Source organism: Hippocampus zosterae, chromosome 21, assembly GCF_025434085.1.
Source record: "Hippocampus zosterae strain Florida chromosome 21, ASM2543408v3, whole genome shotgun sequence".
Classification (NCBI taxonomy): Eukaryota; Metazoa; Chordata; class Actinopteri; order Syngnathiformes; family Syngnathidae; genus Hippocampus; species Hippocampus zosterae.
In genome coordinates, this window is record NC_067471.1 from 4108545 (window position 1) to 4133820 (window position 25276).

Consider the following 25276-nt stretch of genomic DNA (forward strand, 5'->3'; position numbering starts at 1 on the left):
AGGATGCGGTTTATCAGGGAGTTGAAAGCCTTGCAGAAGTTGGTTCATAACTCGGGAACAGCCCAAGGATTTACAAAGCACTGCCCGAGGGTCTTCTGTCTAGATAATGAGCCTTTTTTTTTAGCTGTTGCTTTTCAACGCGGAGAAAACGATGCACATATTTCCTTTTACAACTCTCGCTAGCTTTGTCTGCTAGCCACTCCATGTATAGCTCTTTAGATGCAGCTGTGGTTGTCTTTAAAGTGCTCTATAAATAAAGTTGAGTCGACTGGCTAGTCGAATGCAGTTCACCTTTTTAGGGAGAGCCGGTCACATGAGAGTTTTGTGCGTACGTAACGGCGGTTCTCAAACGTTTTGCGTCCAGGGACGCCTTAATATGAAAAATCTTTTGAGGGATGCCCTCATAATCCAAACGCTACTGAACAACTCGCCTGGTACGCCGCTGACTGACTGAACTGTCGTGCGGAGTTCGGGAGCTAGTTTTCATCGGAGACCAACTGTCACCCGCTATTTAAAACACAGGTGTCAAACTCACGGCCCAAGGGCCAGATCTGGCCCGCCGCATCATTTTAACGGGCCTGCGAAAGCAAATCAAAGATGACAACTTCCAAGATGCTTGCTAAAATCTGTACTAATATTTAAAATTTTCATATAATCAGTGACATTTTGCAAGCATTTTCTTGTGACCAAACCTCCCATTACAGTTACTGAAACAATAGTTGAATAAAACGTTATTCTTGACTTTAGGTAGTTTCAGTCATCACGGCCCTCCAAGGGAAACGGTAACTAAGATGTGGCCCTTCACAAAAAATGATTTTGACACGCTTGGTTTAAAATGACAACAACAAAAAATATTTGGTGATCTCAATCTGACTCTTACGTGTCACGTGAGCTTTCACGGGAAAAATGCACGTTTTAGCTTCCGGGTACACGCGAGTTCCTGCCGGGCGCCGCCAAGCCGTACCGGAAAATAACTTTGCCTTTGGTTGTTGTCGTTTTAAACATATCCATCGCTGTGACTTGAATGCAGCAGGGCCTGACGTTTGTGCATTGTCACGACCTTACACAAATTGACATCTGGGCTGCCGTGCTTGCCCCTTGCCAGCTCAGCCCGGTGTCATCTTGCACACGGGTAATGGGAGAGTAGGTCGGTTACAGCATGTTCTCTGGCGACGCTGACATCTCATGCGAGTCACATTGCGCCAGGGACTCCTGGGGCGTTACACTTGGAGATGAATAAAACGAGATGTGTGACACACGCACACAATGCAATACCTCGATCTGAGTTTAATCCAATGAGAGATTATCTAACTCCTTCCTGAACACCTCCTGTTTGCAAATTTAACAAGTTTGTGCTACAAGTCATGGCTGGATGCAAGCGAGACACAAACACAGATTTCCGAATGCTCGAGGAACATCGAATGCTCATCTTAGAAAAATAGCAAAGATGGCAAACGGAACCGCGTTAAAATTTTATTTAATCTTTGTATTGGGATGTCGCCGCGATAATGGCTTGTGGATGGAATGAATTGCACAAAAATAGACGTTTTTTTTCCACTTTTCTTTTTATTCTTCCTCCTAATGAAACGGCACCACACATACAAAAAAAAAAGCCCTTTGAATGGGTACAATTAAAAAAAAAAGTATAACTCACTTTTAATTCCCACAGTGTGCAAAATGCACTGCGCTCCGATCAAAAGCATATTGTGGGAGGGTGGGAGCAAAATAAAGAAACGTTCTTAATTTCGGAGATTGTACCCATCTGGCGGGCCCTTCAGTCGGGATGCTGATGACGTTTAAAAGGCCTGTGGAAAGCTTTCCAAGGTTCAAGTAATACCTCCCCATGTGTTTCTATGGCAGCAGTAAATGCACAGTGAGATCAGAGCATCGATTGTCCAGGCGGAGCCCAATGGACGTCCCCCCCACACCCCCACACCCCCACACCCCTTTCCCACCTTAATATTGCTCACAGGTCGCCTCCACAGTGTTGGCCAGCAAGAGATAACAAGCGACAGACTGTGTGAAACTTTGCGACGACCTACTCAAATCATTCTGATGCGACGGTCGGTCGAAACCATGTGAAAAATGGGACAGAGCAAAGATTTCCTCCATATATACAATCAAAGACAAAAAACAAACTACTTTCGTACAGTGAGAGGAAAAAAAAAAATCAAAATGCATGTTATATATATATTTATATATACTAAAACAATGGATTGCAGAAGATACTCAGCAAAACAGAGTCGGTGTGCAATAAAATAAAATTATTTACAAAGCATATACAATTTTCCAAAAAAGACCTTGTGCCCCCCCCCCCCCGAAAAAAAAAAAAAGAATCATGCACAGAAACACGATTTCATTTGAAATATCTCTATGCTTCATGCGTTTAGATCCGCATAGGATCTGTAAATGTTGTCCGCTTTGGCTGGATGTGACACAGAGAGGAGACTTTGATGTCGTCGTCGTTCTCATTCAAGGCACCGGTAAATAAAAGCCAATTCACAGCCGGAAAGGCACAAGTTCAAAAGATATGACCTACGCAGTCGTGAGGTTTAAATTTTTTTTTTTTTAAATGCTGATTATTTTCAATGAAGGCACCAGTTCATGAATGGATGGTGGTGCCCCAATCGCATTTACTTTTATAAAAAATCCATCAAATGAACAACAAGACTACACCGCGATATCCAGTCACAGATTCAACCTGTTTGACCTTTTTTTTTTTCCTTTTTTCAAAGCAAACGTTTAGCTTTTGTGTCAAAACGTGTCACATTGTCTTCTCCGGAGTATGACTGCACCTTAATGGCGCCAGTTGAAAATCCTCATCACAGGGGTTGACCGGCATGATTGACACTTTCTTTGTGTACTGCATCATGAGGGGGGGGAAAAAAAAAAAACAACAACAACCCAAAACCAAAAACCCCCAAAAACATTCCAGCTGCTAATTGCTTACAAAAATAGCATGCTTTGTTTTTAGTCGAACGGACATACATCAAGTGCCCGAAGCAGACTCTCCGCATTATGTACAACATTCACCTATTTAGTAGACAATTATATACATATACCGTTTCAACACCCCCCCCCCCCCCGCCCTCCCCCACCACCCCCGTGACTGTAATACTGGAAGCGTCTCCACCGCTTCAGCCCTGTGGATCGCGCGAAGCCCGTCGACTGCTGTCCTGTTTTTCTCGATTTGCGCAGCGAATGAGACGGTCTGGTTGCGAGTGTACACGTGTTTAGTCCGACGCCACAAACGCGATGCATGGAAGTGCTCCCGTGTTTTCCAGGGTGGCTCGTAGACTCCCGCTCCGAATGTCACATTCGAGTGCGCGGAACCTGGGTTGGGCATGGCGGCCATTTTGGAAAGTGTGTTCGTTCAGTTTCTTGGCGCCTCGGGAATCGGAGCTACGACGATGCTTCCCAGCGTCTGCTTGTCTCTTGCGCTTCGAGATCTTTTTTTTTTCTTTCTTTCTGTACAACTAAAAAAAACAAACAAACAACCCCCCCCCCAAAAAAAAATACAGCGAAACTCATCTGAAAAGTCTGAAGAACATCTTGATATGTCCAGCTATTGTGGTAAATCAGTTTGAGGAGGGACTGCGGCGTCTCCCCAGGGAGGCCATCGGTGGTGCCTTTAGTGCCCCCCGCTGGAACCCGGTGGATTGTGGATCCAGTCGAGAACTATGAGTGACAGGCTGCCAATCATGAAGACGATTCCCACGACCAGGAAAACAGCAGCCTGGGGTGCGAGACCAGAACAAAATAATACTAAATGCTTTTGGATAAGGGAGGACGCACGGCGGGACTCTGGTGAAATTTCTGATGAGTAACGTTTTTGAAATTGGGCCCCGCCTCCTGGGTATGTACTCGGAAAGTTGAGACGTTGAGAAAGTGCTGACGGCGCAATTCTGTATGTGTGGACCCACCCCGATTTTCTGTGGGGAGCGAAGCGGGACCGTCTTCACCAGGCGGAGGTAAAAGGCCGCGGGGAGGATAAAGATGAGCATGGTGGCTGCCGAGGAACCTGACCAACAAATGAAAAAGGACGTTCAGAAAAGTATCATTAAAAAAAAAAAATCCATCCCCACCAAAACAAAAATGCATATTCAAACTACCATTCGATGTAAACATTGAATCCGGAAGATTGCAGTCATTCAATACAACGCCAATCAGACGTTTTAATTGACATCCAATTATATCAAACTTGGCAGGCCACTCTTCAGAAGGCACGAGTTTAATCATAATACGATGCAATGTGGCTTAAAATTTAAATGAGGTCGTAGCATAATGCGAAGAGATAAAGTGCTAATCGCAGGCACCCGTATTTAACTCCTTCACTCCCAAAGACGTTTTTAAATAATAATAATAATACATTTTATTTATAAGCGCCTTTCAAGACACCCAAGGACACTTTACAATAACAAAAAACACAAAGTCTTTTCAGACTTGGTCCAGAATTGGCTGGTACTGAATTAAAAAAAATAAATAAATCAATGTATTTAATATGGTGGTGTTAAAGTGCCACAAAGAATCTTTAAACCGAATGGCCTCGATTTATTTTCTTTTTTTTTCTCACGCGACCGGCAAGCTGACACGACCTGACACTTTAAGCTTCTGCACTTTTTTTGACTTCACTAAAACACCCTCTGACCCGAAGCCGCTAATCAGACCTTTGCGACAGATCTTCACATGGTCAGCTATGGGATTCCCGCGGGTTCTTTTCCTCCCCCCCCCCTTTTTTTTTCTTTCTACTCACCGATGAAACCGAAGATGTCTCGGATGGTTGGGACGAAGATGACCAGCATGTTGTTGAAGAACAAGATACAGGCGGCGATGAGCATGTGGCGAGGCCAACTGAAACTTCGGCCGCTGAACAGCAAAGTAGTGATGGAGGATCGAATCTGGACCACAAAAACAAAACAAAAAAAAAAAGAAATGCTCGCATCAAATTATGAGGAAAATCGAAGTTTATTTCCAAAACATTTTGAATAGCTGAGACATGCTCGCCCTGAATGTTAAATAAGGTCATGGATGGGACATAGGTCTATTCGGGTTTCGACTTTCCCAACAAACAAGTTGAGACGAATTCACTCATACCACCCCCCCCCCCTGCCCACTCCGAAGACACGATTTATCAACTTTCACTTCCACACCAAATGTAAAACTATAGAGAAGCACCGCAGCCATGCGCACAAACCGGTTCGCCAACCAAAGGCATCATTTCAGTATGTGGGTGTATAATTTACGCTCACTTACACACACACACACACACACACACCACGTGCATGTCCACACTTCGCAGTCAGGCCGTTTACATGTAAATATCTCAAATGCCGTTTTTGAAGACATGCTCCAAATCTCCGTTGCAGTGTCAACAAAACGGCATGAGCTGTGTTGTTCTGAATCGTCTCCCTGTGGAAATGTTGCGTCCAATTTTGTTACATCGCAAAATGCTGATTATTATGTTTGAAAACGATTTTTTCGATCTAGTGGAGCTGCTCAGTCGCTGATGGTATCGTGATACACTGACTTGTGTGAGGGCAGCGCGGCGGCGTTGGTTCCCACTCAGTCATGGTGTGCATGCGGTTGTGAATGGTCATCTGTTTCTATATTTGCCATGTGACCGGATGGTTAGCTGAGCTTCCAATACAGTCAAATGCATTGCGAGCGTCTGTGAAAACCGGCGGCTATGTTTTGTGGAACAATGAAGCACCTGTTGTTTTGACTTGCTATTTATCAGGATTTGGCTTGACGGGATAAGAACTCGAAATTGAAGCAGGGGACTCACTTCGCTCCATAACAACATAATTCGGAGCCTCGTTCCCACACTTGGCATTGACTGAAGTGTGTCAAAAAGCTGTGTGGACATTTGTGCCAAGGGGAAAAAAAAATTGCGTGCGTATGTTAAGAGAGCTGATAGATTCCCCCAAACCCCCCCCCCCCCCCGCTAAGAGACGCGGTATTGTTTGAGCCACAGGCAGCCCCGTTCAAGCCTCCAGTGGGTGAAAGGTCTCCTGGATCAGGTGTAGCCCAAAGCAAGCAGCGGCAAGTTGGCTACACGGGGAAGTAATTAAAAGGCACAGGGCTTTGAGGACGCGCATTCAAGAACGCGGCAAGGATTGTCCTGCGCCGTGTAAGGCAACCGTGAGGTTGCATCAGCCAAGCAGTGAGAGAAAGGAGGAGGGAGGGGAGGGGGAGGGAGGAAACGATCATCATTTGTCGTTGACAGTTGATTGTTTATTTTTTAACAGTTGGCCTCGTTTCCTTTCTCTTTTGCGTTTTTTTTTCTTTCCGCTACACAAGCTATGTAGCCCACGTTGACAGATTTATTTCTAATTATAACGCTCAAGTAGGGCAAAAAAAAAAAACAAGTCATATTTTCTCCAGTCCAAACCAGGTGACCTTCATTACGACGCTGTTTTCTGGGATTACAGCCCAAACCCCGTCAGCGCGAAGAGTTATTTGAGATACCGACAATGATTTAACCGCCGAAAACCCGACAACCTCGCACCCGCCGTTCCCCATTCTCCCACCGGCTGTTGCATAATGAGGCTCGGAAAACTCGAACCAGGACGGGGCATTTCTCTCCGAGGCTCCAAAATATTCGGCGCCCAACTGTTACCTGGCGTGAAGCCTTTGGACTACACCGTGTGATATTTGTACACTTTTGACTCCTGCTATTTACCTGTCAGACACTGCCCTCCCCCGACCCCCTCCAAACACACACACACACAGTGAGAATGTGGATGAACGAGTAAAACAGACAGTATCACCAGTCACGACTCCATTATGTTGTTGCTTATTCATGAAGGCATTTTGCAAACCTCACGTTGACTTCAAACGTCTGTGAACATGCACAGCTGCATTCAAAACTCGAGACAAAAAGGAGAAGGTGTGCTGGTTGCCACGTAAATAAAAAAATAGTCCGACTGATGACTTTTCAGTTTTCACATCTTAAGCATCGGAAATAAAACCTTTAACTCATTCACTCCCAAAGACGTTTTTAAACGTCTTTTCTGACTTTGTCCAGAATTGGCTGGTACTGAATGAGTTCAATTCAGCTAGCTAGCTAGCTCCGAAAATGCGATCGTCCCTAAGTGTGGAACTGCTTTAGCGTGCCTAGTTGTTGGCATTGAGTAGGCACTTGTCACTCAGAAGTAGACAGAAGAATGAGGAACGGGTGATTGTTTTTGACAGACAGGTGGGCCTGGTGCAGCCGCTTCTGAGCGCCTCATTGTCATGGTGTGGGAAAGCAAAGTGATTCCGGCCAGTGCATGCTTGAAGCAAATTTTGAAGACCTTTATTTTCACTTTACAGCGATTTTAAAAAACGTTTCGACTTTGATCATCAATTACGCTGGACGACGTGTCGCGGTTTCACGTGGTGTCGTCGGTTCAAATCATCAATGGTAAAACTTGCTGAGTCCTTCGTTCCTTCGTCAGTGCGATTCTCGTGACTAGTCATGTAATTTGGGGCATGGATTACCTTTTAAAAGCTGAGGCAAAGTTTAATGAGTCTGACATTAGGCAAGTTGTGTGTTCCAGCCAAAAGCCTGAGTAAACTCAAATCAGTTTTTTATTTACTTCGGGAGTTCGATGCGGCACATCGGTTAACCCGATCTTCAATAAGAGCCTGAGAACTGGGACATGTCTGCCTCCATGCAAAGCCCCCTCATAATGCACTGAATCCTGGCAAAGCCTTGTGTGATCCCACCTCCGTTTTGTATCTGCCCTCACGTGGCTGCACAACATCGTACGTGGCAGTTGTGCCACCCAAACACACACGTTATTTGCCCTGTCGCGTATATACGACTTCTCCGCAGGGGACCGAGGACGGCCGACCGCAGACAAAGCTTCATGTTAATCTTTCGCTGAAGGTCACCAAGCAAAGTAAAGGTCAGGCGAGGATTCAATGTGACATCCTCAAATGTCAGGTGGAAACTTGGCAGAGGGACAAGCGCCGCTTTCCGTCTGACGTCTCACCTGAAGGCAAGGTTGTCACGGTACAGTGAATGTGGCGCAACGTACTGCAATTAGCGACAAATAGGTTATTGATAGGCCAAATATGCTCTAACCACTGGTGCAGAGCAATTCAAACATGTACTTCTGCCTTGGTTAATGCCCTGGCCTTATTGCTAACACTTATTTTTAGAGTTACTGTGTGTTTTCATGCGATTCCGGGAAATTAGCATCGACCCTCAGATCCCTAATTCTCAAGCACTTTGCTGTCAGAGAATACATCAGCTCTACCACCATCGTAAATGATCCAATTTGTTGGGCCAAACATGATTTACTTACGACACATAATAAATATTTCTTCATCTATCTATGCCAGTAATGTATAGTGGTAGTGATAGCAATTAAATACTGTATCTTCCACAAGATGGCAGACAATTCGCAGTTTGCAGGAAAAATTCTGGCTCATAAGATGGTAGCAATCTGTGTCGAGCAAGTGTTGTTTAAATCGGGGGGTGTCAAACTCATTTTTGTCGCGGGCCACATTGTAGTGACCAAATTAGCAATTATTGTAGAAGTTGACACATTTGATTTGCTTTCACGGGCCACATAAAATGATATGGCGGGCCAGATCTGGCCCCCGGGCCTAGAGTTTGACACCCGTGGTTCAAATGATATGGAATTCAACTGCATCGAGCACAGCGGAGTGCAACTTTTTGGGTTTCCAATATTTTTGTCACGGCTCACGCAGCTAAATAAGACCACGCAAAGATACGAAACGACTCTGTGTGATGCATTGTTCCATAGCGCCCCATCAGGCTAGCCCTAAACGCTGTGGTCAAGGTGAGGGTTTTTCCACTGTCCACTCCCAGCCAGTAAACTTCCATTGCGGGGTTGGGGGGGGGGGTGATCCTCTCGCTCCCCCTCCCTCCCGCCCTCTCTCAGACACATTCGCTCCACTTGAATCCACAGCGTCATGCAAGGAGCGTGTCTGGATGTCAATGTGCTTTTGTGTTGGCTTGTATCTGAGGGTGATCGGAGAACTCTCGCTTGATTCATGACTCATGACTCATTCAGACGATGTAAAACAGTGGAGATGTGTTTTCATCACAAAGGGCTGCTGCATCAGCCCTCTCTGTCTCACTTGATGACTCACTGACAACATGGCCGCTGCTGCCACCTTGTGGCTGCAGGGAGCCTCTACAAACCGACAATGACACAAGTTGCTATGTGACCAAATCTAAAAGAGTGCATGACACTACCTTTTTGGTCAGCAGCCAAATGTGTCCATGTGTCAGATGAAGACCACGCTAAATTTAGACCCGGGCCATATTTGGGAAGGTACTATGTGAATGAATTTATCCAAGGGATTTTCTCTCGGTATCATCATCACAGGCTTATTCGTTACTCAACATGCCATCAGACACTGAAGCAAGGAATGAGTGATGATAGTTCATATGCAATCAATTGAGCCTCCTGTGTGTTAATTAAAGCATTTCAGCAACTAAAACAAGTGAATGTGGACTGCATAGTGTTTTGCAGGCAAGAGAACATCAGCGGCATCCTGATTATGACACAAAAATCACATCCTGAGCGTCGAGTCTCTTTGTAGTATTTATAGTTTTTCCTGTTTCTGTGAGTCAGGCAAACAGTGAAGATCTACAGCGTCAAATATACTGTGGGTGTAACCATGTTGACGTTTTGCTAGTTTCTTGAACTAAACACTGGTACTTGGTTGAAATCTAAAGTATGTTGGGACACATTATGTTGTCAGATAGAAAAGGGAATTAGAGCCACCTAGTGGCAGCAACAGACCTTCATATCTATCTATCTATCTATCTATCTATCTATCTATCTATCTATCTATCTATCTATCTATCTATCTATCTATCTATCTATCTATCTATCTATCTATCTATCTATCTATCTATCTATCTATCTATCTATCTATCTATCTATCTATCTATCTATCTATCTATCTATCTATCTATCTATCTATCTATCTATCTATCTATCTATCTATCTATCTATCTATCTAGCTAGCTAGCTAGCTCGTTAGACTGTCTTTCTGACTATTGTTATTGTCAAAATGTGGTACAAGCATGACTAGTGGCACACAGGCACCCTCTAGTGGTCTGAAAAAAAGTGACTGAATTAAAAACGAAAGAGTGAAAGTGCAGTTCAGATGTATTCACGCTGTATGAACGGTGCGGTCGTCGATTCGTTAGCACGTCCGACGCAATTTTGAAAATATGGACCCGGGTTAAGGATAATTTTTTCATCATTTCGTTTAGTGACAGCTGTTATGACAAACTAGCCGAAAAGTATAGCAGAAGTCTACTACACGTGTCTGATCGACTCTATTCGATACATGAAGGTACTTACAGGGAAGAGCACAATGGGGACAGTCAGCGTGACGGCAGTGAGGACAGCCAAACGCACCATCAGTAGCAGGGTATCAAACTTGTAAACCTTGGTGAAGGTGTGAAGCAGCTCCGCCTCAACGTTTTCTGTGATTTTTTTTTTTGCAAAGAAAACAGCCACTTGTGAGATATATGGAAGAACACGACACAGTTAACAAACCGGTCTTGTTAAGACATGACATTGAATCCTAGCACGGGTCCGTTCACATGCGGGTTCATGCGTGGATCCACATGAGAGAGAAAGAGAGCGAACTGAGCGTTTGGACCATGTTTGGAGGCCGCCCGTGTGGGTTGCCAGGCCATGTTCTTTTATCAGTGCAATTCACACCGGGGCCGACTGAAAATAAACACTCGTTTGCAGGCCAACTGTGTCATGTTAGTATTCTTAGAAATTGTTTGACATTCAGGACGTGTCACTGGTGCCTGTGATATCGTTATCTTGGCCTTTGGTTGTTGAACTTGGACAATACGAATGCAAGATGTAATGTTTGGATGTACTTTTCAATGTTAAGGACCATATCACAGTGCTGCTTCCTGCCAGTTAAAAACTGTGAAATGCCGCCTACTTAAGACACATTAAGTGCAGTACATGAGTGGGTATAAAACTTCCCGTGTCATGTCTGAACATAAAACTATGACAGAAAGCTCGAATATTGATTAGTCATCTTCACATCGACAGTAACAAATCAGTTGTCGGGTTGAGTTACCGTAAAAGGTGAGGTAGCCAAATAGCGCCGACATCATATACATGACGAGCATCGCAAAGATGGACAGGTTGGAGACGGTCTGCATCTTCTTCCTGCTGCGACTGCAGAAATAACGGTGTTTGGGTTTGGCTTTTTTCCGTTGCCCACCGGTTTCAAAAGTACAGAATGTCGCTTTCGGAAAGTGCACTTACTCTTTCAGCTCACTGTAGATGGGCAGCACCTCCGGGTGGCACACAAAGGCAAAGGCCAGGATGGGCACAGTGTACGCCGTCTAGAGAGAAATATAGTAGTGTTATGAAAGACTATTTGTCTTGTTTTAATGGGAGTAGGAGTCTGTCGATTTTCTTTTTTTTTCTTTTTGAAAAGTGTCATGTCTGTCATTTTTCCAAAACTAATGTACTATACTGATATTTGTTGTAGATGGAGACTGGGCTTTGCCACAAAAAAAAAGATAATTGACCCATTAATATGGACAAAATTGCCCACATTAATCTGTAACTTAATCTGTAAATACATCACAAACTATGACCCCAAAACAGTATAATAACACTTCAAACTCGTGTTACATTATTCTTAATCATAAACGCCTTCATTAAAAAAAAGACTATCACTTCCAATAACAACACAGGCTAAACTTAAACTCCTCCTTAGTATACATAGTGGTGCCTAGACTTAGTTTAATTTGATCCATGACCGTAGCTCAAAACGCTAATTTACCAAATCATCGTTCCCCATTGAAGTGAATGGAAGTGCTATTGATCTGTTCTAGCCCCACATTGTGCTTCTTGTTGTGAACTTGTAAATACCGTAGGAGGAGTTGCAAAAGTAAGAACTACATTCTTCCTTGACAAGGAAACTTAATTAAATTGGCTTTAGGGACCATTGTGAGTCACTGTGAAAGACAGTTTTTAATTTGTATCCCCGTGTTACGTTCTCAGTGGCACACAAAGACGACAAATCCTACATACAAGAGACACGACACACCCTTCAAAACCACCTTCACCAAACACTCGACTTCTCACCTTTTCACCTTCTTCAAAAGAAAATCTAATCGCACTCCCTTAGATGTAAGCAAGCAACCGGTTTCAGGCCTACCTGTGAGTTGAAGATAAAGTATTTGGGCGTGCACATGTCCTCGTCGTCGTGGTGCGCCTCGAAGTGGACGCCGGTGGAGGCGTGCGCGCCGTGGCTCTCCGTGACGGCCGGGGAAATGTCCGCCCGGGAGAAGTCCATCTGCTCTGAGCGGTTGTGTAACGCGTACACGCCCGGCATGTGCGAGGCGTTCATGCTTAGGTTGGCTGATGGGTGGTCCAGGAACGGAAGAGGGCAGGGGAGCTGAGTTTTCTTGTAGATCACCTGAGAAATTTATGTGGAGCTTATTGAGGTGTGATCACAGACAACATCTCTTTTTAATAGCAGCAACATCCGGAGTGAGCAATTTAGGCCCAACTTCCTCAAAATGTAACCCTTCCATGCTCCCTGTAACCTGATAACATGATAAGCTGCCCACTGTAGTAACCGCTGTCCCTGAAAGGGTTAAGAAAAATCTGTTCCGGATTTTTTTTCAATTTCCATCTGCCGGATGAGGTTACCATAGTCATACAGTCAAACCTCAGTTTTCGAACGTCTCTGTTCTCGACCAAATCAGTTTTCGACCAAAAGTTTCGAGTTTTTTGTGCCTCAGATTACGACCGAAAATCGGTTCTCGACCAAACTGAGCGCACATGAATGCGTCACTTGACTGGAACGGATTATGGTCGAAAACCGAGTTATGACTGTATTTCAGAATCAGGCGAGAAGGGGCGGGAGCGTTCATTTATTTCTGAAATTCTTTACATAATGGACGTAAAACGACTCGGTGACAGTCGCCTTTACGCTAACGCTATCCTTGCAACAAAGGAATTTTGGAGTTAGATCATCAAATCCTTGTCGAGCAAATGTTACTTACCACTCCCAGGAAGAAGACCATGCAGGAAAGAGAAAAACCACTTGTGTAGCCCAGGTAGCCTGCAAAGAAAATGAAATAACCCATTCATGGACGTGCAGACTCGGCTAGCAATGACAATGTCGATATCGTGGCTAGCTCTTACTCTGCCCTTCTTATAAACAGCTGGAAATTCGTTTGAATGTCGATCCCAGGATATGGGTCACAGATGTAGGTCGAGTCGCCAAAAATAGATGGATAAAAGATCTGAGGGGCTAGTTTGCCAGAGGGTTCTTTTACGAGTCTAGCTCTCCTTAATTCCGAAGCAGGTTTTGCGGGAGCCGAGCCATTGGAGCATTCGGCCTGGCCCATAAAACTTCATGCGAGTGATCCAGCTGACTCAAGGGCTTCGTGATACTTTGCTTGAAGTCGCATTTGCCAGAGCCGACTGAGAAACGAGTGTTAAATTACTTTCGGCTGGCGACAGGCGGCCGCGAGTATGCGACATGGATCTTGAACAACAAACAGCTTGTAAAGCATCCAGTGATTTACCTCACTGGCCGGAACTTTAGGAACCCCTGCACAATCCCATGCGGTTTGCCGATGTGCTAACTTACCGAGGTTTTTCAGCAGCGACAAGGGGAAAATAATTCCGATGGACACAAATATCACCAGGTAGTTTCCGTTCAGGTACCATTCACTGCACACAAAGGTGGCCCAATCATGGATTAGCATTTGAAAAGATTCCATCCAGACTCGAAAACCGATAACGCACACTCACCCGGTGCTTTCTTCTAAACCCAAGAATGCCCGAATCACTTCCGGCAGCTCGTACTTCACAATAAAGAGGTAGCTCGACATGGCTGCAAAATGACATCAAAGTTTAGCCAAACATTTGAATTTGTTTTTATTTATTCCATTCGAATCACATTCTCTTAACCTGCACCTTACCACCGATATTTTGCATAATGATGGATCCAAACGCCGCTATCTTTCCCGGCCATCCAAACGCCCTTTCTCCCAGTTTTTCGTAGATAAGGGATCCTGAGATACAATTGGACAATTAGCCGCTAAAAAGCTTCAAGAACACTAAAATCCTTTATCTTGATTACCAACCTCCTTCCTTAGCGGTCATAAGGAGCAGATGCACAGAATACAAGGAGAGGATGGCGACCGCTATGAGTAGGAGTCTAAGAAAAGCAAAGGTTCATTGTTAACATGAGAAAAACGGAATGACCTGGATTCCTCATTCTCATGATGCAAATATGTCTTGACACGATAGCTACTCACGTAAACAAGACAATGCCCGTGTTGGCCATGGCGTACGACAGGCCCAGGATCCCGCTGCCCATGATGGCGTTGCTTAAGTTAAAGACGGACATTCCAAAGGACGTGTGGCCCGGATGCTGCTCAGAGTTAAAAAAAAATAATAAAAATAAAAAAGACAGAGACGAAGGCGTGATTACTTTTTGATGAGCTCATCTTCGTCGTAATCCATCACCGCAGCCCACAGAACAATGAAAACCGATTTGTGAGTGTACTCACGTATTCTTCATGATACTCTTCATATTTCTTCTTCATCATTCCATTCGTCAGGAACTTCTGGCTCTCGCCATCATCCATGTCGTCCAGGAACTGACTGCAAAGTTGCCGAATGAGCACAAAGCCTTTTTTTTTAAAAAGAATGTCTACCGGAATAGTTTTTAGTGTGATCTGCATGGCGGTACGCACCTGTTGATGGTGGCCTTTTCGGAATCGATGGTCTCGGTGAATCGGTCATCCAAACTGTCCATGCTGTCGTCGTCGGCCTCCGTGGCGACTTTCCTCAGCTCCATGCGATCCACGATTCCCGGCATTATGCTTCACGGCGGGGTGACTTATTTCCAATGCTCGCTTGACAGTCTCAGCGGTCCCAAGATAGCAATGCGCTGCTTCAACCCCCACCCGCTTAACTGCTTTTTAAATAATTTTTTTTAACCCTAATATGACCCTAAAAAGGAAAAAAAATCAATGTCAGAGTTGCTTAACAAAAAATCCACATTACAGATAGATGACTTTTTGACATGTTTCCACTAGCAAATGAGCACCATTTCCAGAAACTGTTTGTTCTGTTACCTCACAGCGGAAATGGTTCGCTTGACACAACACGGGCGCCTCTCGTATGCCGCTCGTCAATTCAAATTTCAAAGGCGATACCGTAAGTGAGCCAAATAGTCGATCCAGTTTTGTGTTTGTGCTTGTATACAGAAACATGCCAAAGGCGACATAGTACACGTTGACATGGATGGTCTGAGTAAAGTCAAGTGGTGAAATGAGGTCACGGATGCAAGGAGTTCTTTAGCCGTCAAGAGGCCCCCTTGTTTGCGTCGGAGGCCTCAATGAGCCACTGGGGAAGGAGGCGTGCTTCACATTTTCCACTTTAACATCATTATTATATCATGTAGACATTTAGTGTAACACAAATTGCTGTGTCCGTCCTACAAAGAGCTCTTAGACCGGAGCGAGAATGTCCGTCTGTCGAGTAATCCTCAATGTGATCAAATTCGACACCATGGTAGATAGATAGAGTGGTACCTCTACTTACGAAATTAATTGCTTTTGGAAGAAATTTCTTCACAAGAAAAGTTTGTAAGTAGAGACGCGTTTTCCATGTAAATGCCCTAATTCGTTCCAAGCCCCCCCCACCTAAAATACAGAACAAAATATTTCCTAAAGCATAAAAACGCATAAAAATATGTAACATGTCTTTATTCCATGTTCTCTCTCAGAAGTGGTTTTTGCCTGGCGTTTTGGGAAGAACTGATTCAAGGACCTTTGCTTTTGTCGGCTTTTAACAATCCTTCGAAAATGTCCAAGGCAAAAGTCAGCATAGTGAGCAATCTCCCGACTGGTGAACACTTTTTCTGGGTGATTCATATTTATGTAAAACGATCGGAACACCTCCTGGGCGAATGACGAGGACACCGAACCATTGGTCACATATGGTAGAATTCCCTTTTAGCCAATGAGATGCCAGGATGATGCTCGGGAATAGCCAATGGCAGAGCAGCAATGAGTATGTTGCATTCAGGAAACTTGCAGCTGCGAGTAGCGGGCCAGACTGTATTTTTACCTTTCGTATTGACATTTCTTTCGTAACAAGAGGCAATAGTTTCCTGTTGAGACGTTTCGTAACTTGAAGATTTCGCATGAAGAGACGTTCGTAAGTAGAGGTACCCCTGTATAGCTGAATCTTCACTTAGCCCGACCTCAATGTTGTGACACGTTCCAGTCCTGTGGTCGCTTACTTTCTCAGAGTAACTTTTTGGCTAGTTAACGCTTCTCATACCATTTATGTTCCACAACCAGAAAGGTATCATTTGCCTCGACGACTTGTTTTACTCGACTAAAAAGCTACTGCTGAGCCGAATCATCTTTGCATCACACTACACGTTCTCTGTTTACAGTCAATAGGTTCTCGTGAACTGACGTCAAGAGATTCGATCAACAAACCGCCTGACCGCCACTGCTGATTGGATTTAACACACAGTTAGTCATATAATTTTATTTCGCCTCTACGGATTGAACCTCGGTGTGTGTTTTAACCCTTTCCTGGACAGCAGTTACTTCAGTGGACATCTGATCATGTTATCAGATTACAGGGTGCATGAAAGGGTTAAGACAATGAGATTATGCGTGTACATTACCGCTAAGAACCATATCCCGGACCCACAAGTCCGCCTAATTCCTATTGTGTTGCCTTTTGATGCCTGCGTGTTGTCTTATCAACGGCAAGAGGATCAACCTGTCCGACTGGGTTCCCTTCACCCCCCCGCCCCCACCCGTTCCCCTCGACGCCATATGATGATATCGACTCGTCAGTCGTGCTGCATCCTGCTTTGCTATTTAAGCTTATCTAGCCATGAGAAACGAATTGACACATAGCATTTTAAATGCGCATTGACTGGCTACATCTGGAATACACTTAAAACCATGCGTATCTAGCCGCAGAGACGCTGTGGAAGATTTCCTTGGGAAAACCCACATGCTCGTAAATGTGTCCAAGAAACATAGAATGTGACAATCCTTGTGTCCTGGAAAGTTTCCACTCTTATTTTCAGCAACTGTGTGTGGTTTTTTTTTTTTGTTAAATACCACTCAGGGTCACACACTGACCTAATTTGTTGAGATGGGTTTTATATAACTCGCTAACATCAATAAATAGTCACTAGAGGTGCAACTCCTGTGCTACAAAATCTCTACAAAATCTCTACAAATCTACAAAAAAGAGTCAATGAGGCGAATTGATCACTATCCACACATAATGTTACCAGTTCAAAAATGTGATGGGGGAAAAAAATGGCATTGAGTCACATTACTACCAAGCAATGCAATGATTTGCAGCCGGTCTTATTTTGGTTTCATTCTGACCCATTTCCTCCACCTCCACCCAAGCATAGTCTTGCATCAGCCGACCACTTGAGCACAAAATTCTTTCAGCAAGAATGCAGAAAAAGTGAGGAAAGTAAACAACAGCTGTTTTTTTTCTTCTCCCCGCCCAAAATATTCTCTGCAGCCCCGTCATGCATCAAGAAAAGGCTCCAAATTGCACATTTGCACAAATATGAATAAAATAAAAAGCCAATTCCTAGCACACTTTAAAATAGAACAAACATACTCACACTTTACGGAAAATTCCTACAAAAAAGAAATAAAATAATGATCTTGACCGCTCCTTTTATCTTGGCCCAAAATATGTTTTCGTCGTCGGACAGTAACACAGAGAAGTGAAGGGTCGAGAAGCTGCGGGGCTATTTTGTAACTCAGGTGAGACAGGGCCGCTTTAAAAAGGGGGGAGGGAGGGACTTCGGTCACCCAATCAGGACGGGTCTCTCCTTTTGAGCACACTCATAAGAATCCCCCCCTGCCCCCAAAGCGCACACAATCACACACTTGCACAAACTGCCTCTGCCGAAACGAAAAATAGCATCGTTATGATACATTTGCATTAATATGAGCATCGGACACCATCGCGCACTTGGGAGCTCACGTGTCACGTCCGATATCGTGATGAGAAGTCACGTGACCTTCCTTTTAAAAACGAACCCACCAAAGTCGCCGCGCACACGCACATGACGGCCCACCGCACACACATTGCCAGCTTGCGCTGCTAGGCGCGAGCCCACAGTAGGCTGTGCCGCCTCTCTGCCAATCAGAGCGCAGCGGCGGCGGCGGGATGTCGCTGTGCCCAAGGTCGCGGACATGTCAAGGATATGAGGCGTTATCTTGTCACATCGTAATGTTCAAACAGAGAGAAACAGACGCGCTCCACTGAAATGAACTTTGGAGAATCCTCAAATTGGGGGGCTCGTCACGATCAATCCTTGTCCTTCCGAATAATACGTGGAAAATCCACGATAGTCTGGACGAAAAACACATTTTTTTTTAACCACATGCTTTAAACATATTTGAATTTATTGAATCACACACAAAAAAATAGAAAATACTGTACATGAGTGTTTAATGCTCTCCAGGCATTCGATTAACGGCTAAAGGGTTCACTGGCGACTGTGGCTCTCCTTTCCCACATGTGAAGGCATTGCAGACAGTATATTGCAATTGAAAAAAAAACCTAATTTGACGATGAAGCAGGAGAAGATTGTGCCAAGATTGTGTAAATTAATCCCTTTAGTGACTAGCCGGGAAGTATAACTGCACATTAAACTGCAAAAGAGGCTCAAGTGGACATTTTCCATAAAAATATGTTGACTTCAGTCAGGCACCCCCCCCCCCAAAAAAAAATGGCCATCTTGAGCAGAACCTTAAAAACATTGTTCAGGAAGAACCTCAATCGGCTAAAAAAAACCAAACGGCATTAACCTCCTAACACATATCCTCTGCCGCAGTATAATACCCCCAAAAAGTCGTTAAAGTGACACACGGCAGCAATTTACGCCAAAAGTCAGTCCGACAACATTCCTTAGATAACTTGGACTGCTCAGCCAATCACCTGTGACCAGAAAACTGCGATGCTGGAGGTGTAGGACTGGAGGGAGAGGGGGCTGGACTCCAAAGCATAGCGTCCGCCACGACATGCACGTGCGGCCATGTTGCAAATAATCAGGAGTACTCTTCTCCACTTTTGAGAACGTAACCCTGCTAAAAGGAACACCGTGACACTTGAAGATCAGTTTCCTGGCAACAATAGGGTGGCCGCTCGGTCGCCGCACCGTCACCTTTGTTGACACCCCCCCCCCCCCCCCCGTTCTGAAACGCTATATTGCTATAAATATATTCACACACCACCATGGAATTTACCACCGTCGATAAGTCCTGTGTCTTTTTTTTTGCAGACCTTGAACCAACTGTCCCTCCGCCAACGGCCTATTAGCCAACTATAATGGTCTGAATAATGCACCACCCTTGAATTTGACTACCGGTGAACGTCTAAATCCAATCCGGCGTCATCAAAGCAAACTTCTAGACTCTTTTTTTAACTTTGTGGGTGTCTTACTTGACCTAGTTTACTTGATGCGACCGATTTCAAAAGTCGGTCGATAAGATGCCAAGTGGGGCATGTTTGTGCCACCGTCGTCGATATCAAAAGGTTTGTTCACCTTCCCCTTTTTCATCTGATTCCCCCTACCACGTGACTAAGTCAAGTCAGTATCAGACCCACAGAAATGGGACAGTCCATCCCACTGCCACATGCTCATTCAAAGCTAGAATCTGAACGCAAAAGTGCTAAATTCATCCGAAACCTCCGGATGGGTCGTTAAAAACTCTCCACTGCCCTCGCGACGTAGAAAACCCAGATCTAATAAATCGAACGGAAACCTTACAGAGAATTTCAAAAACAGAAGGAACCTGATCTTGGGTGATAATTCTTCAGTTGACTGTTAATATCCTTAAGAGCTCTATCGAAGGTTTGACATTGCCCGCGGGGGCCTCGAAGAATTTCACAAGTCTGAGACGAGGTATATTTCTGTCTCCGGTGTTCCGCGAACGTGTTTACGAAGCCGCTGCCCTTCAATATGACATAACAGCAGATGCATATGATAGTGAGGAAAGACATTGAACAAACTAGTCGACGATCGATGTTTAAAGCCTAAAGTCCACTAATCACAAATCGTAATGTTTGGCTTCTCGTCTTCCGATTTACAGAGGACTTTAGCTTGCCCATCACTGGACTACAGCACGTATCGTACCGATAAAGCAATTCAGCAACTCGAATGCCCGAGTGTATGAAAATATGATGTTTGTAAGCAGGGCTGTACATCCAAATATGATTTATATCCACTTATTTAAGAGGCCCTCTGCATGCACACTGCATGAAAAAAATGGATATGGGCAAAAAAAACCCAACTGAGCCGCAGTTTGAACATAGCTAACGTCTGTCAGAATTTCCAATTGCCACACGCACAAACACAAAGCTTGTGCGGCGCACACAATTGGCTCAGCCATTCCTAGTCTGTCCGTGTTCCCACATGGGAGAGTTCTGTCATTGACGTGACAACTCTCCTTACGTCACTGCCGGGGCACATGTTCTGATGAATGCACGCATAACAAATAGGACGCCAAAACATATAGACAAACCTCCAATGGCGTGACATGACGACATGTCGTATGTCCTAACCTTGTTTGTGACCCGTTCCTCTTTCTTATCGCTTTGCATTGATCCGCAAACGTTTGTGTGACGGCAGCGGCGTACTCTCGCAACTCCTTGCTTGTGGGCGTCAATTGAGGAACAGAAGGGTTAGAGGGTTCAGCCAGGGAGATTTTGATGGTCCCGATTTATTTGTTGAACATATCGCCATGCAAAGTGCTTAGCCAAACGACTAGGACGATCCAAGCTTCGAATTTAGTGCTCCGCACCAACGTAGTCATTTTCTTCCTGACATTATTTTCGATGTTTATATTTGTAACTAGACCCTTTTTCTGTATTGTAACGCCTGCGTCTTTGCGAGCTTGAATCATTTGGCAATTGTCTGGTCTCCTTTGTCACCTGTTATGCAACTTATTATCAGGCTTGTGTATATTGTGTACGGGTTACCGCGGTTGCCTCCCTCAGCTTTGCTGCGCGGGGCTCAGGCAGCAGTCTCACCCCTGTTTTCCTTGGCCTGTCAAAAGGGTTGAAGAATGACTTGAAATGCTTTTTCCAATTCATTCTGCCGGGCCGCCTTGTCTAAATGCATAAGCAGAGTGCTGCAAAAGCAAACACAGCTTGTGTTTCAGACAATGGCTCTACAGAAAGCTCTCCAACATATCATTTCAAGTATGTGAAATTGATGAATAGTCCAACTCAAGACAAATAGTCAAAGAAGCTTCATTTGTTTTCATTTTCGTTTGGAAACATTGACCCTGATACTTTGGCTAGTTAGCATGTCACGCTAGCGGCTAATAAAACAGTTCTCTGCTATTTTTGTGGGCCGATCTGATAACTGAGGAAATAAAGAGTAACCTCATAATTTGTTGCAATGTATGACTCAAAACTAATAAATAACACTCGCAGAACTGTTGTATAAAAGCAGTATCGCACCCAAAGTTGTGACGTTAGCATCACAGCGGTGACAATAACAAGCGCAACATCACTCGCTCTCGCGTCACATTGTTTAATTGTCGGTCAAACCAAGGGTTCAAGCAGCTGTGTGGGCAAACATCCCACCGTGTTTACAAGATCTCAAACGACACACTGAGCCCTTGTGGTTGACCTGTGACCTCTGACCACCATGTGGAAAATAGGAAAACAAGCCCCCACACCTCCCTCCACGAGTACCAACAGTGCTTGTCACTAAAACGAGAAGAGACGGTCCCTCGGATAGGGCGGTTCACCTTCGGGGGGCTGAAGACTGAGACGTATGAGCTCAAGCGTGTCTTGACAAGTTGTGCACCCCACATGAATCGGCTTGACGCTGTGCTGCTAAATTCATTGCTCAAGTGTGACCACAACTTTCGCCCAAGCAGTTATTACTTCTGCGGTTCAATCACATTTTTACATGGTGGATTAAAGGTAGATAACCGTTATAGACTTTTGAAAGTACCGTAAATCCTTTTTTGAAATAATTTGAGTTGAGAGCAAAGAAAAAAAATTAGATCAAAGTAAATTAATAACTGAACATTTTTTAAAAACCGCATACTTAATTTTGGCCCACCGTCAATATTTTGTGCAACAAAAATGCTTTTTATCCCACTAGGGGCCCTCTCCAATTTGGATTCTACTAGCCTAACACCGATATTAGAACCAGTACACTGTACAGTATGTCACAACCTACCACAAGTTGTAGTAACTGGAACGTTGTGTCTATTGTGACAGATTACAGTTGTCAATTATGTAAATCCATCACTATGGTTGCTGTTCTTCAGTTGACCTTGTAAGTCATTATATAATTGTTGTTGACCAGTACAGTATTACATCTACCCGACAAGTATTTACCACGGCGAGATAAAAGTCCATTCCTACTTAACGTCATTTTGATACTTGACTTTTAGCTGTCATTCCAGTGTTTCTTTCTTCAACGGAAATAAACAAATGACAAATGGATGTTGCGCCATGTTTCATTGAGGGGAAACGTTCTTCCGCTGCGAGTAGATTTCAACACCCTCAACCACTCCATCTTACTCTCTCGCCTGCAATCCCTCGACATCACTGACAATGTCCTCAAATGTTTTCACTCATATCTCACAGACAAGAGACAATTCATTCACATCGACAACTGCTCCTCCTCCACTGCCCCCCTGTCCCATGGTGTCCCCCAGAGCTCTATGCTTGATCCCCTTCTCTTCATCCTCTACCTTCTCCCCCTCTGCAAAACCACTTTCACTGCCGCCCAAACCCTCATCCACGCCTTCATCACCTGCCGCCTCGACTATGGCAATGGCATCCTCAACGCTACAACTTCCAAACTCCTCAATCAACTACAAGTACAAAACCTGGGGGAACCGAGCCTCCTCTGTCTTTGAGTACTGTTAAAAGTGCTTTCAAATGAATTGTATTATTATTCAAATTATTATTACAAGTATATGTAGTGAAGCAGGCCAGAGGAGAATATACTGTAAGTATGGTCACCGTGTATTAATAGTAAGTAGCCAAAGAAGCAACGACAGGCCAGACATGCCACTCAAATATGCCCGAGATGCCCCTGACATTCTCCTAGCCGAATCTCATCTTTGTGTGTGTCTGTGTGGTCAGGGTGCGTTGCCTCATAACGGCTGTCTTAAGACCAGGGTAAATACACTCCAGAAAATTCCTGATAAGCAACACAATGGAACGCTGTAGAATATGTCGGCCAAAATTACGCAATGACTTGGGGAAAATCCACAGAACATTTAGTTAGAGCTTTTTGCACTTTTTTATGAGGTAACCACAAACACAATTTAAGATTTGTATGAATATTGTGTTCTTGGTGTTAAGAAACGATAATAATGCACACTTTTGATTGCCTCTAAAGCCGGTATTATTTCATTGAGCTAGCATGAGCGAAGTGTTGTTAAAAAGGTCATTTTCATAATTTTTGCCCCAGTCCTAAATCCCTCCCCTCGTCACAATATCGAAAAAATTGTGGCTACGCCCCTTTTTCTAGTGGCAAAATTATTGTACGTGTGGTCCCATTGTCTCCACATAGACAGTATGTGCATATTTTGGGATCTGGGATAAAGGACTGTGAGTCGATTAATCATTCTTAAGGGACTTCTCATGCACATGGCACAAAAAACTCCAGCATAAGACGCCACCAGAAAGAATTTAGCTGTCTTCAGTTGAGCTAATAGCACCAGCACCACCATTGGAACCCATTATTGGAATCACAACATCATGATTTGGTCACCGTGAGCTCTCTTGTTACATAAAACCCCACCATGCCCATTTCTCAATCTGCTCTCCTTGTCACCCTTAGTCGTTGACAGAAGTGTGTTCGGCCCCGCGCCATGTGAGCCCCACGCAGGCAGGCAGACCCTTTTTTTGTTTTGTTTCACAGCGCATGAATGGGGGTGCGGGGGTGAAAAAGGGAAGCTAGGAAGGTAGTGGACGTGCAGTAAAACGAGCAGTACTACGCACACTTTTCCGTGTTCATGCAAAAAGCGTAACTGGGCTTTTGATTTCAGAATGGAGTAATTAGAAATCATTTGCATGGCTCAGGCGAGATTCCCTCTTACGTGCGGCGACACCCTGCATGAAGCTCTACTGTTGCATTCTGGAAACTCATCATTCAAAAGCAATCATATCGTCCAATCATGAAACAAACAAACAAACAAACAAATAAAACAAAACAGCTTGGAATTCATTTCAATCCTGCGCATATGTGAAGTGATCTGTCATTTCCTCAGTGTTAAACCGACAAAATCCACACATTCAAGCCAATTTCAAACAATAAGAACTGTTCACACCTCAATGCTAAATGATCAATTTGAAGATGCAGCGATTGTATGCAGGATAAAAGTGACTTAAAAAAAGGGAGAAGAGTATATAAAAGGGCTTACTTACCAAGTGTGAGTGGACGGCAATTGTAAGTAGCAGCAAGCAGCAGGAGGAGGAGGACTATTGAAGAGATGGGGAGACCCTTCCCATTTAACAAGCAAGGAGACGGAGTGGAAATTTCCATGTGCCATGTGATGACGGCAGCTCGTAAAGCTTCGTGTTACACTACTGGGTGGTGGGAGGGTGGAGGGGTCCCGAAGTGACACCCCAACACCCACCCCCATCGACCTCCGGCAATGAGCAACCCCCCCATTTGGTTGTCTCAAGTGTCTTCAAGTGATCTTTTGGAGTATCTAATCCAAACGGTTTTCAAAAGAATTAAAAATAGAGTCCGAGTCGAGGTTCGCCTTTGTTTACATTCCGTCTGGTCACATTAGAGAAAAACAGGGGCAATCCGGAAGGGAACGTTAAGGAAGGATGACTCAGAGACTTGGCGGATTCTACACCGAAATACACGAGGAACTAATCTCGGAGCTTCTTTTTGGGAGACATTGACACCTCAGTAACAGTTGTTGGAGCTGGAAGACGTTTATTATCAGTTGCGCAATAAGAAAAGTGGTTGCGACTTAGCATTCACGTGAGAAAAAGAAGAGGCATCTAAGCCAACTTCAATAATCACGATATACTAAATGGAACCCTTTCATGCACAAATAATAATAACCTATATCAGGATTTTTTTCTGAAGTGTTTTTATTAGTCTTTAGACATGAAAAAAAAATTATGGCAGTGGATGGCAACACACATAAGGATCCATTGTGGTGGTTGATGCACAACTGTGACATTGAGATTAATTCACAAAGTTTTTCAAGACATAAGCC

The 25276-nt window shown here is 44.3% G+C and overlaps 2 protein-coding genes across 6 annotated transcripts in view; one reads left to right on the plus strand and one right to left on the minus strand.

Moving 5' to 3' along the window:
- The window catches only part of LOC127594128 (zinc finger protein 420-like), a 68647-nt gene that overhangs the window by 9944 nt on the left and 33427 nt on the right, over positions 1–25276 (plus strand). The gene's annotated exons all lie outside the window — the stretch shown is intronic.
- Positions 1543–24860, minus strand: slc38a4 (solute carrier family 38 member 4). 2 transcript variants are annotated; one of them, XM_052056170.1, is made up of 16 exons: positions 24465–24860; positions 14738–14996; positions 14552–14645; positions 14297–14412; positions 14123–14196; positions 13958–14050; positions 13788–13869; positions 13624–13706; positions 13031–13089; positions 12178–12438; positions 11274–11353; positions 11083–11183; positions 10338–10462; positions 4754–4898; positions 3924–4021; positions 1543–3736 (listed from the first exon to the last, which is right to left on the minus strand). In XM_052056170.1, exons 2-16 carry the CDS (start codon positions 14860–14862, stop codon positions 3632–3634), a joined length of 1641 nt encoding a protein of 546 aa, XP_051912130.1. In that variant the 5' UTR covers positions 14863–14996; positions 24465–24860; the 3' UTR covers positions 1543–3631. The 2 variants fall into 2 exon arrangements, with proteins under 2 accessions (XP_051912130.1, XP_051912129.1); XM_052056169.1 differs by lacking the exon at positions 24465–24860 and adding an exon at positions 17668–17906.

Excerpts from the sequence above, each read along its gene's own strand:
- slc38a4 (XM_052056170.1), bottom strand. The coding sequence starts at position 14,862 with ATGCCGGGAATCGTGGATCGCATGGAGCTGAGGAAAGTCGCCACGGAG. Across the intron at positions 13,870-13,957 it reads CATTATGCAAAATATCGGTG|CCATGTCGAGCTACCTCTTT; the intron begins GTAAGGTGCAGG and ends GTCATTTTGCAG. Across the intron at positions 11,184-11,273 it reads ATCTACAGTGAGCTGAAAGA|TCGCAGCAGGAAGAAGATGC; the intron begins GTAAGTGCACTT and ends TTATTTCTGCAG.